This window comes from Cariama cristata, unplaced genomic scaffold (genome assembly GCF_000690535.1).
Source record: "Cariama cristata isolate BGI_N322 unplaced genomic scaffold, ASM69053v1 scaffold8337, whole genome shotgun sequence".
Taxonomy (NCBI): domain Eukaryota; kingdom Metazoa; phylum Chordata; class Aves; order Cariamiformes; family Cariamidae; genus Cariama; species Cariama cristata.
The window spans coordinates 66,272-82,334 of record NW_009624899.1 but is presented as its reverse complement, the minus strand read 5'-3'; the positions used below and the strand labels follow the sequence as shown (position 1 = coordinate 82,334).

Here is a 16,063-nt window from a genome sequence, read left to right as displayed (position 1 = left end):
CTGCGCGACAGAAAAGGAACTGGGGGTGTTGGCCGACAGGCGGCTGAATATCAGCCAGTAGTGTGCCCAGGCAGCCGAGAAGACCAAGAGTGTCCTGGCCTGTATCAGGAATAGTGTGGCCAGCAGACCTAGGGAAGTGATTGTCCCTCTGTACTTGGCACTGGTGAGGCTTCACTTCAAACACCATGTTCAGTTTTGGGCCTCTCACTACAGGAAAGACATTGAGGTGCTGGAGCGTGTCCAGAGAAGGGCAATGAAGCTGGTGAAGGACCTGGAGTGCAAGTCTGATGAGGAGCTGCTGAGGGAGCTGGGGTTGTTTAGTCTGGAGAAAAGAGGCTGAGGGGGGACCTAATTGCTCTCTACAACTACCTGAAAGGAGGTTGTAGCGAGGTTGGTGTTGGTGTCTTCTCCCACATAACAAGCAATAAGACAAGATGAAACAGCCTCAAGTTGTGCCAGGGGAGGTTTAGGTTGGACATTAGGAAGAACTTCTTCACGGAAAGGGTTGTCAAGCTCTGGCACAAAAGTGTTGTCAGGGATTGGAACAGGCTGCCCAGGGAAGTGGTGGAGTCACCATCCCTGGAGGTATTTACAAGACATGTAGATGTGATGCTTAGGGACATGGTTTAATGGTGGACTTGACAGTGCTAGGTTAACGGCTGGGCTCGATGGTCTTAATGGTCCTTTCCAACCTATTCTATAATAATATTCACACGAGTTTAACTCAAATCTGTGGCTAGTCATCAGTCCGGTAGATACCAAAAACCATACATATATGTATATATATATGAAAGAGATAATAGAGCTAGGTCACTGCTCCAGCTTGAGCCCACTTACTCTTTGCAATACTGAAAGGGTAATTATTGCTTAATGCTGAGACTGGCTTTTGTGTAATTGCTGTGTTTATTTACCCTTGTGTAAATTACACCTTTGTTTGCTTCCTAAAATGTAACAGTCAGCAAAATACTTTGCAGTAAAGTAAATAGGGGTTTACATATACTACATATCACTTTCAATATAAAAAAAAGCTACCTGTATTCAAATAGCTAGTTTAGCAGCCATATTGTTCACATGGCATTTAGGTGGACCCAAAAATAACCCATGGGCCAAAATCTCTGGGGTTTTTGTTCATTAGAATTTAACAGTCTCTCTTCTGTCTGTTAACCACTGGTAAGGGTTATTTACCAAGATATATGAGTAGCAGAGAAGGCAAATCTGCTCCTCCTGATTTGAACGCATGCCTTTTGTGAAGTTATTGAATGCTCCTGCAGTACTCCCTACTGACAGCAGAAATTAGAACTCCCTTGGCCGGTATACATTTATTCTGTTGTTTAGTTCTGCTCTTTTTTATTTGTTTTCTCCCACCTCCAATGATTTTATGTAGAACACTCAATTTATATTTTATCTTGTTAATTTTTGTTAACTACTTGCTGTAAAGGAAACAGCTTTTATACTTTCAATTAAAGTATTAGAGCTTCACAGTGTTCTAAGGCATCTTCCTCAGTTTTCTGAAGAGTTTCACAAGATTTGCTGCAGCTTCTCAGTGCTGGTACAGTGACTTCCCTGAGTGTGCTGTCTGCTGAAACATTCCTTTAAAAAACATTAATGTTGTGCAGGTACGTGGTGGTAATCTAAAATTATTTAGAAGTGAGATGGCCTTGTGTAGTGAGATTTATAGGAAAGACTTCTGGAACAGAAAAGGTACTCTTGGAGCTGCCACACTAGAAACAGAATAACTGCTGTCTTGGTATGTTACTGGAGCTGCTTAGCCAGGGGAAAAAAAAAAAGTGTAAATTAAGAGTTAGAAATAATATTTAGAAATTATGTGAGGTAGTTGAGCTTTCAAGACATGCTTATCCAGGTCTAATTCCTTTCTTCTTGGAAAGAACATATGGAGCTCAAACGACTCTTTATTATTTTTTTTTTATTTAAACCAGCAACTTGTAGAAGCCTCAGAGAGATTAAAGACGCAATCCAAAGAATTGAGGGATGCCCACCAACAAAGAAAGCTAGCTGTGCAGGAGTTCTCTGAGCTCAGCGAGAGGATGGGAGACTTACGGTCTCAAAAGCAGAAGCTGTCCCGGCAACTTCGCGACAAAGAAGAAGAGGTGGAAATGAGCATGCAGAAAATTGATGCTATGCGACAGGACATCCGTAAATCGGAGAAGATCAGAAAAGAGGTAGCTTGATAAAACAGCTAACAATAACATGTTTCAGCTGCTTTTTATCCAGCATCTCATAGGTGATTGTATTGAAAAATGGCGACTTTTAACAATAATTTACTTTGTCCATCTGTAAGAAATTGCCACAGTAACTCTTTCGTATACCTTTGCTACAGTTCACAAAATAGATCTTGAATTTGTTTCTAAATGTTTTACTGATATATCAGGAAATTAACCGAGTCTTCTGTCTTTGGTTTGTGCTCAGGCTGATTTTAATCTGGAGGAGACTATTCTTGCTATATGCCCAGCTTCTTAGTTCTTGTGTTTTGATTCTTGTAGACCCTGACTTGTAGTCAGCTTGAAACCTAGAAAGCTTAATGTCTTCATGTGCGTTAAGGTTGGAATATTCTGACTTCGTTATTTTTTTTCCAACTGAATTTTTCTCTTCAGCTGAAGAGAAGACTGGTAATACAGACTGAATGTGTGGTGTTCTTTCCTGTATAGGTAGTCATTGTAGAGAATGTCTGTAATACTTTTCAGCAAGTTAATTTCCAATTAGTATTCTAGGCAATTTATAGTTTTACGTAAGATGAAGTGGATAACCAGAAGAGGGCATAAGAAACAGCTATTGTGGTTAACCCGGAGTGTTTTAATCACTGAAAAATCATCAAATTTTATGTATTCTCTGGGTGAAGTGTAGAAGAGAAATTCAAGAGCTTTATGAACATTACTAGAAAACTCCTAGCAAATTGAAGGGCGGTCTGTGAAAATGTAGTAAGACATGGAGTTTCTCAGACTTCTGTCCGTGAATAAGAAGTGGCAGTTAACTGGGAAAGGTGAAGGGCTGTGGCATCATATTTGATGTGTAGGGCTGTGACACCTCATTTCCAGAGCAGAGTGCAGCAGGCATTCAAGTGTTGTTGCTTATTCAGTTAAATATTTCCATGTGGGGCTTTATAGTCTCCTGTCTTCTTGCAAATTCCTCTGTTCTCCCTTTCCTAACAGCTGTATCAATCTTCTATTCAGAACATAGTCTATAAGTTCATTATCTTGGCCCACAATTCTAAATACAATCCTTTTAAAAACAACTTTGCTAGTTGAATTTGAATGTAAAAAACCAAATCTTACTCTTCCTGTCAGATTTTAAAACTGTGCCACTGTTGCTTGAATTGCAACAGTTGCCTTAATTGCCACTAAATCTAAATTGTCTTTCTGATAAGCTTTCTGAAGTTGATAAATGGATGATCAAGCTTATTTTGTTCCATAATTGCAAGGTAAAAGTGTTCAGTGTTTGTATTTGAAGTATTTTGCCATAATTTGGCTCAAAGGGATTTGGGGATTTTTAAGCTGCCTTAGTAGATACTGAGGCATGGAGCTGACCCGAAAATGCAGGAGACTTTCTTCTTTCACAACTACAGTGACTTCCTAGTGCCATTTCCTTCTTTTAGCATTAATCAACGCTGTGCGGTTATCGCTGCACATACTTGGTGTAGTTCATGTCAGTACAAAAAGTCATATAGTGATAGTTCTGCTGCGTGAGATGGATGCCTGGATCACTGAAAGCAAAACAATTATAATGACATTCTGAGATGATTGTTGTAGTGATGTAACATAAAATAGAAATAAGGAAAACTTGCTGCTCGTTTGTATGGAGGAAAGGAAATAAATTATACAGATGGCACTATCTTGTGTTGAAAAGACTTAAAATTACTCTCGTTACAGCTGGAAGCCCAACTTGAAGAAGTTGTAGCAGAAGCATCAAAAGAACGCAAACTTCGTGAGCACAGTGAGGTCTTCTCCAAACAACTGGAAAATGAACTGGAAGCTCTAAAGGTTAAATGTTTTTTGACAAATGCTTGCTCATGGCACAGGAACTGCCATAGTTTTACTTACTCAACTGATGATATCTGTGGGAGACTTCAAAACCACAGCATTACTAGAAACCTGACCTAACCTGTTCGGATTTATTTGCTTTTTTTGCTTGAAATACTTTAATATCTCATTGGTCACTAATGTCTTGAAAATACCCAGTTTATATAAATTCGAAGCAGATACTAAACCAATGTGGTCCAAATCTGTTATCTCTGCAACCCATTTGAACCCCTTATTAGGGTCATGTAAGCAGAGCAGTCACTTAAGGGGCTTAATGCTTGGAGAGGAGCACCTTTTAAATTACTCGGTGCCCAAATAAAAGTTTTTCCCAAGTGCCACCAGTTGGACAATTCTAAATTTAAATAATAATCCCCAAATATAAAGATCATAATCTCTTCCTTATGGTTTCTCTTCTTCTGCAGCTGAAGCAGGGAGGCCGGGCAGCAGGTGCCACACTAGAACATCAGCAGGAGCTTTCCAAAATTAAGTCTGAGCTGGAAAAGAAAATCTTATTTTATGAAGAAGAGTTGGTCCGACGAGAAGCATCACATGTTTTGGAAGTAAAAAATGTGAAAAAGGAAGTACATGATTCAGAGAGCCATCAGCTTGCACTACAGAAAGAGATCATGATATTAAAGGATAAATTAGAGAAAACAAAGCGAGAGAGGTAGGCTTTTTGGCATGATCCATTAGCTATACATTTCTTTTTTGTGTGTGTTGCATTGCCTAGGTATCTGTTGATATTTCATCTTAACTCTCTTTATTCCTTTTTGAAAATTCCAGTCTACAGGTTCAGCAATGTTACAGTATAAGTGTTTCTATTTCTTGTCCTTCTCCTTAGGCACAGTGAAATGGAGGAAGCAGTAGGAACAATGAAAGAGAAATATGAGCGTGAAAGGTCTATGCTCTTGGAAGATAACAAAAAGCTAACAACAGAAAATGAGAGGGTAATTATTTTAGGAAACATTTTTAAACAAAATAGAATTCTTACTTCATTACTTTCTGATGTTGAAGTAGTCTGCTCATTGATCAGAACAGGATCTGTGAGTGTTCAGGAGTGTTCAGGCAGTATCCAAATAAAACAAATGTCATTTTTGCCATAGAAATGTCAGCGATCTGGCTAAATAGTAACTTTAGCATTGCACTACTGCTGTTTGTGGGATTGACTCCCACAGCTCGGAGGGCATCACCTTCTGATTTCTTCATGAAAGCTGCACAGAGAGGGAAGCATTTACAAAAACTGTCTGCCTTCCTGATGGCTTACAGTTAAACCTCATTCCTCTCAATGACCTCTACACTTGCTTTTTCTTTTCGTTTTGGATTGTTTTGTGCAAACTGGCAATGTGTTCTTCTATACTCAGGAGCTAGACTGCAGTTCCACAAAAAAAAAAACCCCAACCTTCCAGTTCTTTGATCTTTGTTACAACTTCCAGATACCCCAGGGTGGTCTTGTTTGTTCAGATTCTATAGGTGTGTCGAAATACACATATGTAAAAATTCTGAAACTGACATAAGTCACAAGTGAAATTAATCTTTTTTCAGCTGTGCTCCTTTGTTGACAAATTAACGGCACAGAACAGACAGCTAGAAGATGAGCTTCAAGACCTAGCAGCAAAGAAGGAGTCTGTTGCTCACTGGGAAGCTCAGATTGCAGAAATTATTCAATGGTATGTGCTGTTTAGAGATCCAGGTGGCCACTTTCAACTTTTGAAATATTTATTGACTTTTTTTTTTAATGTATACCTGGGCCCTTTCTCTGTGTCTGGGATCAAGAAAAGCATGGCACTTCAGAGTGGTGATTTAACTGTTTCTTTTCTGCTTTCTAGTATTGCTGAGTGATAATGACAAGAGAAATTGTCAATGCTATTAAGTAAGAAGGAGAAAGTTTTGGTGTCAGCTTGCTTCAGTCTCTAAAGTTATCATTAAATCACCCAATTTGGAATATTTTGATCATTCAGGAAGATGGTAATGATGTAAAAGGTCCATGTTAACATATAGGACCTCACTAGCTGTTCTAGACAAGCACTTGCACTTAATTCACAGGTCAGTTCTTCCCTCTCTTATTTGCTGTTTTAGCAAGCTGTGTGCAAGTATTTTCAGCATGCAAGACAAGAAGGACTTGAAGGTAGCCATTATAAAAACTAAGCAAGCAATATGCAGGTCATGTTCCAAACAGTGACAGTGAATCTCTGCAGAACTCTTGCTGATGGTGGAAGGGGAACTTCAGTTTCCCTAGCAACTGCCACAATCAAGAGAATCAGATAAAAGAAAAATCAAAGCAGGCAATCTAACATGTATTCAGTTTTCTGTTGCTGGGAGAGTTTTCCCTGCTCTGTCCATTTCTGTTATGTCCCTAAATCCAGTGCGGACACTGATTATTTGATGGTACAGTACTTGGTGCCGTGAGCCATGAAACTGTTAAGTAACAGTTTTTTGCAATTGCCCAACAGGGTAAGTGATGAGAAGGATGCTCGTGGCTACCTCCAAGCATTAGCTTCCAAGATGACAGAAGAACTAGAATCATTGAGAAGTTCCAGTCTGGGGTCACGAACACTGGTAAGAAAATAGCAAGAATTCAGACTGTCCTGAGGATGTCTAAGAAACTACATTTCTAGTTTCATCTTTCTGTTCATAATCAGAATTCTTTTCTAATAAAAACTAGAAAGCAGAGCAGAAGATTTATCTATTGCGTGTGAAATCCATCTAGGTAATCTGATCAGAATTTGATAATTACAGGGAGTGGTTGTTTCATACTAATACCTGCCATCACATACTGCTTTAAACACTACAATAACTTAAACCGTTAAAGTGGAGTATAGAAATGTACCTCACCGTGTTAGATGCAAGTGAATAATTTTAGTTGCTGTTACAGTGAGATAACAAAGTAGGTTTTCTTTTGTGAACAAATATTAGCTGGTGGTTGTTGTTACAAACTAGTGACATACTGAGAGCATGTAGCTTTATTTACATGCAGAACAATGAGACTTTATGCCGTTGTTTTCCCATACAGTAGTAACATGAATTCCCCAAAAAATCTGCAGAATAGAAGACCTCTCACAAAGGAGTATGACTTCAAAGATGAAAACACTGTTTTGCCTTGGCAGGTACTAAATACCTCCATAAGGAAAGGGAGAGCCATTTGCAGCTAGGCATGGAAGCCCACGTCCCTAGCAATGCCAGTCAGCAGAGTCTGCCGTGCAGAGTTCATCTCTTGCTGATTTATACGGATAAGAAGTTACTCACCCCTTCCAAACCTATGAATAGGAGAGAATAAGAAAAAGTTGTCTTCCTATGAACTAGCATTTGCCTGCGTCATCAAGAGACAATTATAATATTGAGAGGTTTAATAGGAAGAAAGAACAGATCGAACACAGTTGGCATTTTCTTCTCAGCTACTGCCAGAATAAAGAACACTGTCTGTTCTTTGTATTACGACTGGTTTTGTAACTTCAGGAGAACCTGATTTAAGGCAATTATTTCTGAACATAAAAAATTACTCATTTTCATGACTGTTATTTGCAAGTTCATGTGTGACTAGAGAGGTATCCATTAGGAATATCAAAAATGTAGTCCACACTGAAAAACGCCTGGAAAAGCTTGCAATAGTAGCTTTTGGGGGTAGTAGGGCAGAACTTGCATGGTCTGTGCAGAAGTATAGTGTATGTTACTTAGCAAGCGTAAGAATTGTTTAGTCAAACGTTCTGGGTATCTTGGTTATCTCAAGGCCTGGATTATTTTTTTTTTTTCCATGGTTTTACCACTCTTGGTATGTTTTAGATTAGTGTGTTTTACGTTAAATATTGACATTTATCTCATGTTTGAAAGTCCAGTATCTCACTTTGCAAGCTTTATACTCTTTTCTAGATTGGACAATGAAAGCTAGCCACTTTCAGTGGATTCTCTCAGTTTGACTTCCATGCTCCGTGATCCAGCATTTTTCTTTCAAGCATATTGTGTTAGTGATTTAACCAATATAAAAATTACTCATTACTTCATTTTTGTGTAACAAAATCTGACTATTAACTGATTTCTGTGCAGTAGGTATACTGTTCATAGCTAATTAAAAGAGCGTTCTCTGAACCAGTGTGAAAGCTAATTTATATCTTTGAACAACAGCAGAAATATCTTTAGACAGTTGATATTAATATTCGTAACTTACTGCAACAGGATCCACTTTGGAAAGTGCGACGCAGTCAGAAGTTGGATATGTCAGCTAGGCTGGAATTACAGTCTGCCCTTGATGCAGAAATTCGTGCCAAACAACTAGTTCAAGAAGAGCTACGAAAAGTTAAAGATGCAAACATATCTTTTGAAAGGTAATAAGGGCTTTGGTTCTGTTTGGGTTTTAACATTTTGAGATATTTCAGATTACATTTTGATCATATTGTGTTGCTTTAGTAAACTAAAGGAATCGGAAGCAAAAAATAGGGAACTGTTGGAAGAGGTGGAAGGTTTGAAGAAAAAACTGGAAGAAAAATACAGAACAGATTCAGGTAATTAAAGTTACTGTGTTTTAACAGAGTTCTAACACCACCTGTGATGTTGCCTTTCAGCTAAGCCTGTTCTGCTTTGGGTTTTAGGTCTCAAACTTCCAGACTTTCAAGATTCCATTTTTGAATATTTCAACACCTCTCCTCTTGCACGTGATCTGACTTTCAGAGTGAGTTATTACATAAAATAGCTATAAAAATGTGATAACTGAGTTATATTTTTATTATGTAAAAATAACACTTGGGCACAATATGGCATGTTTGAATCTGGCATATTAGCCAGATTAGTGTGACACAGAATTGGAGGCCCAGTAGATGTCAGATTGCTTGGCATTTTGTAGAGAAGCTGGCACTTTTGGGAAATATTCTCAGAAGTTCACATTAATTATTTCCCATTCTAGCTTCTTAGTTTAGGTTAATCTCAAATGTTTGGATAAATAATATATATTCAGGGGTTTTTGGAAAGGCTGGCACACCCTGTTGCTAATAAGGGATTAAATGTGTTGCAGCTGGAAGATGATGGTTAATACAAGGAAAAGTATTCACACAGTTCAAGGAGTGTTTAAACAGATACATAAAATTGTTGGCTCCAGATCTTAATGAAGTGGTTAGAGTAGAAGGAACTGGGAAGAGAATCAGAGGACCCACAGATGTTGGTATAAGTTTATTGTGACACACCCTCTAATCCTTAGAAAACTAATCATGAAAATCACAGCTCCAAGTGGGTGTTTCACTTTGAAAGGTTTGTGTATTCCCCAAGGAAGCAGCTGTTAAATTCAACATTGAATCACATTTCCTTACTTCATGAACTCTTGATCCCTGTAGATTTTTCTGGGGTTGGTTTCTTGTTGTGGTGGTTTGTTTTTTGGTTTTGTTTTTTTGCAAAACATATAGACAGTTTGGGATAAAACCAGGAGCTTGAACTGGAAAGAATGATCTGTTATGTTTGTGGAGCTGAGTTAAAGGGACTCAGGTTAAAACCTCACCCATCTGGTTATATTTTTTTTTTTCGGTCTGAAATCTCTCTCTATTTTTTTTTTTCTCCAAGTCATCACTGTTGCTAAAAAGAATGCCTGTGAACATGCCGTGATATTTGCATACACTCTGTGTATGTATTGTTCCCAGTCACAAAATGTCCACGCCTTCTTGCTGAAGCAGCAAGATGTGCTATATGAATGAGGTGGAGGAAAGAGAGAGAAACAATATCTACTATGATCTGAATAATAATTTTTATCTACTGACCTTGGTATTTTAAAACATTGCTTTAAAAAATACCAGATATACTTAAAACAGTAACATGTAGAATATCAAGCACATGGCTAATCAAGATTCCATTCTACAGATCCTGAAATAAATATATAGTCACTATGGAAACGCAGGTGGCATTTTCCCATGAATTACTTTAAAATTGCTGATAGTGTACTTAATGATTTCCATTAACAGTTTTTTTCACATGCACTTATAAAGATAGTCTGCATCATCTGCTCTGGGTTAATTTAGTTTGAATAAATATCATTTGGCCATGTAAAACATTTTATTTAGCTAGTTTACTAATATTCTATCTGAAGTTTTCCTATGGGTGATAAGTGATCGTTTTTATCCCTCATATCTGTTACAACAAAGGATTCTGTTTCTTCTTCGTCTACATCTTCTCTGCTAGCCTTTTGGGAAGAAGTAAGTTTTTGCTAGTAGTTTTGTCTCCTTATTTTGTTGTGACCTGTCATAGTAAAAATGGCCTTCTAAAACTAGATATTTTTCTTCCTTAACTTCTCTATAATTTAATCCACTAAATAGAGCTAGTTTAGTTTTCTTTTAATACCTCTTTACAGGTTTACTATTTTATCTTTTGACTATCTATATGACTAAAGCTGAATCACACTTAGCATTTTTGAGTAGTTCATATTACATAATGTTACAATTTGATCTTAAATGGCCCAGCCCTACCAATCAATTCATAACAAAAAAATAACAAATACGTGAACATAGTTAGTGAACTAACTGAACTTGAGCCATCTTCCTGTCTAAACTGGCTGGGAAGTGAGTGATTCATTACTTGTTGCCTTTAGTGCTAATTACATCATTGATGTGAAGTCTCATCTGGTGTTTGTTAATCATGATTTTCATGATGTCCTCAGAGTACAGTAATACAATATCCTACTTCCACACCCAGCTTCTTTAGCTCTGGAATTGTAGCATACTTCCCCCTTGTGCTGGCAATTAGTAGTTGCTAATTTAAGTGTGAAATTAATAGAAGGCTTGTAATGGATGCTAGTCTTAAATTTTAGTGAAATGTAAGACAGTGTGATTGAGTAGGCATGATTCTTTTAATGACAGAGGCCAAGCATTTTTAAACAACTTTTTAAAAGATTGTGTAGTACTACTCTAAGAATTTTTCTTGTGGCAGAATTGCTGGTTGCTGTGTGCTAGAAAAATCCTAGTGTAGTAAGCTACCATGAGAAAGAAGCTAATTTATGGATGATTGCCAGGCTTCTCAAACATCGTTCCATACCTGCATGCAAGAGATTAGGCACAGCCTTGCTGGGAGAAGGCTGTTACAGCATTTATGCTGCCTACTGTGAGGTTTTACATTTCAGTACTTCCAGCTTTACAGCTTTTCCATCAGGTGTCAGGGTTTGTTTTGAGGAAAGATTTTAATTTTATTTCAGAGTGGAAGTTGTTAGATGTATGTGTACTCCATGTAGAAATCAGCAATTGTTTTTTGTTTCCATTTTGTTGACATGAGAACACTTCATCAAATCTGCGGTATCTAACCTAACATGTTTGCTGTTGCTTTTGCAGACCAGTTCTATTAGTGAGCAGGAAACGCAGGGTCCCAAATCAGAAGTTTCACCATCTACTTCAGTTGTAACTGCAGAGCAACAACAAGAAGTAAGACAGCCGTTATTTTACCCTGAAGAGTAATTCACTAGTCTTTCTGTCTTGTTCATGATAAATACATATTGCAGCATTCATTATCAAGAAACAGGATTGAATGTTGCTTATTTGCAATGTGTCAGTGTTAATTGCACCTGCTTTGAGGACAGTTGCAAATGAAACCCTTTTGCTGGCTCTGTGTATGTTGATGTACCTCATTTTCATATGTTTTCTGTATTGCTGCTTGTTTGTTAGTGTGCAGGCCTTCCTGTGAGCGCTTTAAAACACAATCTGTTTGTGTTAAATCAGAATGGCTATGTTTATGACAATTAAATTTTTGATAATACTCAGAAAAAAAATAATCAGAAAACAATAAACTTTGCCAACTGGATCTTGAAACAAATTTTTGTAGGCTCATTTTGCTCAACTACAGTTTTTTGTGATTCAGGAACCAATTCGGCTTCAGAGGATGCCTGCTGCTCCTTCCCCCACCATTCAATCCATTTCTCTAGCTGTACCAAAGGTAGGGGGACTGTGCTAACCTTATTCTAAAGAACAAAGGAAAAAATATAAATTAGCCCTCCATGTTTGTTCTTGTCCTGTTTGGGTTTGTCATGTGTGTGTTTGTTAGGTCTGTGTTTTTAAACAAATGTTTCCAAATGCAAGTTGATGGGTTTTGATTTGTCAGAAGGAATGATGAAAAATAGTTGGTTGTAGGTTTGGGTTTGAGTGTCTCATGCAGTTGGAAATAAAAGCATTACTGTTGTCTTGCAGCACCTTTTACAAGCTGCATTTACTTAAAAGAAGCCCAGGTCTCATAATGTGCACTCTGATATTCTGGAGGGTGGTGAAGGGAGATGCTTGCATTACGTAAGTACAGCAAGTGAAAAGTTACTTTTTTTATCATGAATGTATCTTTCAGCCTAAAGCTCACCAGCTCAATATCAAGTCTTTCACAAGCCCTACTCAGTGTAGTCATTGTACCTCTCTAATGGTGGGATTAGTTCGACAAGGTTATGCCTGTGACGGTGAGTCAATTAAACTTTTTATATTTTCAGCAAATCTCTGAAAAAAATCATCCCAAAACACTGATGTATTTTAAAGCAGACATTTCTTTGGGGAGGGAGTGAGAGAGAGGAGTGGCTGCCACTGAATGGTTCTCCTTTCTTTTGCATCATCATCAGACTTCTGAAGTCGAAGAATTAATATAAGCCCTCGTGGTTCCCTTTCATATTACTAATTAATTCTTGCTACCATTAGTGCTGTTATAGGGTGAGTTATGAGGGGAGGTGGGGAAGACAGGACTGTTTTCTGCTTTTGTAGTGGAGAAGACTATGGGAATGCCCTGGTGACAGGAATCTCTCTCTCTCTGTTTTGTGCTATCCTGGTCATAAAGCCCATGTGTTGGGAGGACCATTGGCTAGGTGTTTTGACCTGTAGCCTGTCTTGCTGTCCATTATTTTTATTTAAAATGCTTTCTGTAATGGATGTGTTGCTATTGAATTCCATGTTTGAGTAAGTGGAGGTATTTTTATTTGAACATACTTATCTGTATCTTGATTAGACACATGAACTCAGTAAGTAGTCCACAAATCTGTTGAAGACACCACAGTATAAATAACCTTATTGTATTTCTGTGCCCAGCTTAGTTCTTGCTAGTGACACCCTCTCCACTGACACCTTCAGTATCATATTCAGATTGCCTCATCTGCCCTCCAGGGCTTTTTTTCTGGTGGCGGTTCTTCCCCAGGAGCATCTATGTCTCTGCCAGCACTTGCCCTAGGGCTGCCTTTTGTCTCCTGTTGCTGACAGTTCTGAACTGTTGTTTTGCATTTCTTCCTGCAAGTTTGAAACGGTCTTTTTTCCCTTAGTGTGGTTATCAACTTTTCTCTTTTTTGCCTCGTGTATTTTGATTAAGTTCTGCATCATTAGTGTCCAGTTTGCCTCTTCTACTCCAGATCTTGATAGCTACAGAAAAAACTAGAATCACATTGACATAAGAATAGAGATTACTCCAGCAGAACAAAACTTTGCCGTGTTCTACTCCCAGTCACTTGTTTTTCCCAATTCTTCCTCTTTTTAATGCTGGAGACTACAATAAAATACAGCTGCACTTCCAGAGGCCTGTGAAACTGGCTGTATCCTGTGGATTTTCCCTATTCTGCAACTGGTGTGCATTGATATGCAGAGTCCCAAATAATTATGATGCCTCCTGAAAGAGCTGAATTTATTATTTGGTCTTGGGGAAGCACCTACAGTACTGCATGCATGACTTTTTGATAGCCCCAGTCCTCCTGGGAGCAGACCGTAGCTCAAAGAACGAGCCAGGCAGCCTGCTCTGGGCTGCCCTCTCTCCTGACTCTTCACTCGGGCATCGTGAGGAGGAGGTTTGTAGCCCAGCCTGTGGCTCTAGGAGACACAGACTGTTTCCAGGTTTTCTGGAATCCTTTGACCTATCGTAATTAGGGGACTAGATGTGCATAGGGTATCTGCCAGATGCCCACTTCTGAGAATATGGTTAGGAGGAAGCACAGGATAGATCACAGTGCTGTGCCACTCTCTTGCTGCCTTTCCAAGGCTACTGGTAGAAAGAGAGTAGCTCGGACAAACCAGGCAAAATCTCTGTGGAAAGATCTGGCCCATAAACTGTGGGTCAGCTGTCTTGATATAACATGTTAATTCATTCCACAGTTCTTGTAGTTTGTCTCATGTGAAGTGGCTTATGTTCTGAGTTTTTTCTGTCTAGTGCTTCTGTGTGAAGTGCTCTATAGACAAGAGACCTAGAGACCTCCATCCCTTCTCATACAGCACAAAGTGGTGTAAATGGCAACAATTAGTATAGATATTTGCTCCTTATTTGAACTCTGAGATAGATATATGCCCCTTTCACCACACAGCGTTTCAGTCTTTGTCCTCTGGTTTCTACATTATTACACTTTCAAGTCTACACCTGTGTTTAATAGTTTAACACTTTTTGGGTTTTTTTGATCAGTTTAGTTTTACTTTGTCTTTGCAGTATTCTTGCATACTTGGATTGAATTAAACACCTGCTATATTTATCTTGTCTCCTACCGCTGCCCTGTGATTTTTATTCCTCCTTTATTAATACATTTTCTCTTCTGTGACTGAGTTAGTTGCTGCTTCACACCAGTGAGGCTGACCAACTCCTTTTCCTTCTGGAAGCTGCTTTCATAAGTTGCCTTGAAATATGGACTCAGTTCCTGCTCTTTGTGGAAGTAATACGCTTAAAGGAGAAAATAAAAGCACTTTAGAGAGTCTCGTACAATATCTAGGTGTGTTCACTTCTTTAGCATAGTGGGTTATTGCAATATTTGACTGCCAATTTCAGTGTGATTGATTAATTTGCTGAGCGTAAGGGTAGACTACGTTAATCTCCTGTTATGATTGACTCATACATGCATTTCACTGTGAATTTTCTCTTTTGTACTTAGTGTGTTCATTTGCATGCCATGTTTCCTGCAAGGATAGCGCACCTCAGGTCTGCCCCATACCCCCTGAACAAGCCAAAAGGCCTCTTGGAGTAGATGTGCAAAGAGGAATAGGAACAGCCTATAAAGGCTATGTCAAGGTAATAGTCTTTTGTTCTTGGGCAAGAGAAGAATACTAAACTACACTTACAGCTGTGCAGCTTCAAACCTCTAAGTATGTTTAAAGAGATCTCCTAAATTGTGCTAGAGCCTTAAGGCTTTGTGTGCCGTCTATGTAATTATTTAACCTTCATTGCTTTAGATATAGGAGAAATGGTTGGTTTTACTACAAGAGCTAAAAGTTAGTAGATTAGTAGCTACAATGTTCGTAAGCAGTAGCTACAATGTTCTTTAAGGTTCTTTCCAACCAAACCATTCTATGATTCTATCTAAGCATAATATAAAAGGTAAACTGTCCTACCATTTTGGCATTTGTGGAATATACAAGCCCCATTGTTTGTCCTAATACTGCATAATATATTTATTAAACTGTAACAGGGAATGGTTGAACTTGAGGGAGGGAAAAATGATTGCTTGATTACTTGACATTTTTCACTCAGTTTTGAAGGGCAAGTAGAATGTATTCTAATTCCGCTGATCTAAGTGTAAGCTTTTCTAAATGTCCCTGCTTTCTGTGTCTGCTATGTGTGCTTACATTTAATAAGCAATCAGTTATTTATACGCAGGTCCCAAAGCCTACAGGAGTTAAGAAAGGGTGGCAGAGGGCTTATGCAGTTGTCTGTGACTGTAAGCTGTTCTTATATGATGTGCCTGAAGGAAAATCCACCCAGCCTGGAGTTGTTGCAAGTCAAGTCTTGGATCTCAGGTTTGTATTATTATGACAGAGTAGAAATCCTCTGTATTTTTTTCCTAACAGAAATACTTATTTATAGTACACAAGAAACTTGAAGATCATGAGAGCTCTGGTCTGAGAAGACCTGTGTGTTCTGTATATAGACAGCAGCTAAGTTTAGGCTGAATGAGTTGGCTCAACAACAAATCACTTAAGTGACTTTATAGTTATTTATACTACAATCACTAGTATTTACAGTATTAGCATGCTGCTTCCTAGGATTCGATATGCACCCATGGAAAATAAATAGACTTTGGTAGGTTTTTCACCTGCACTCTGACCTCAAGATTGAGTCACAGATCATCCCATAGCCAGTAATTTCAG

At 38.4% G+C, this 16,063-nt stretch overlaps 1 protein-coding gene across 1 annotated transcript in view; it reads left to right on the top strand.

The window, feature by feature from the left end:
* CDC42BPB (CDC42 binding protein kinase beta (DMPK-like)) overlaps positions 1-16,063 on the top strand; it is a gene marked incomplete at its 5' end in the record, with an annotated part of 42,174 nt that overhangs the window by 8,602 nt on the left and 17,509 nt on the right. The window contains 14 exons of the mRNA XM_009703371.1: positions 1,938-2,180; positions 3,885-3,995; positions 4,457-4,701; positions 4,876-4,981; positions 5,577-5,701; positions 6,485-6,590; positions 8,202-8,350; positions 8,433-8,527; positions 8,615-8,694; positions 11,324-11,413; positions 11,847-11,921; positions 12,321-12,426; positions 14,851-14,987; positions 15,573-15,712. Of these exons, the coding sequence (XP_009701673.1) occupies positions 1,938-2,180; positions 3,885-3,995; positions 4,457-4,701; positions 4,876-4,981; positions 5,577-5,701; positions 6,485-6,590; positions 8,202-8,350; positions 8,433-8,527; positions 8,615-8,694; positions 11,324-11,413; positions 11,847-11,921; positions 12,321-12,426; positions 14,851-14,987; positions 15,573-15,712 (1,808 nt within the window). The remainder of the gene's footprint in view (positions 1-1,937; positions 2,181-3,884; positions 3,996-4,456; positions 4,702-4,875; positions 4,982-5,576; positions 5,702-6,484; positions 6,591-8,201; positions 8,351-8,432; positions 8,528-8,614; positions 8,695-11,323; positions 11,414-11,846; positions 11,922-12,320; positions 12,427-14,850; positions 14,988-15,572; positions 15,713-16,063) is intronic.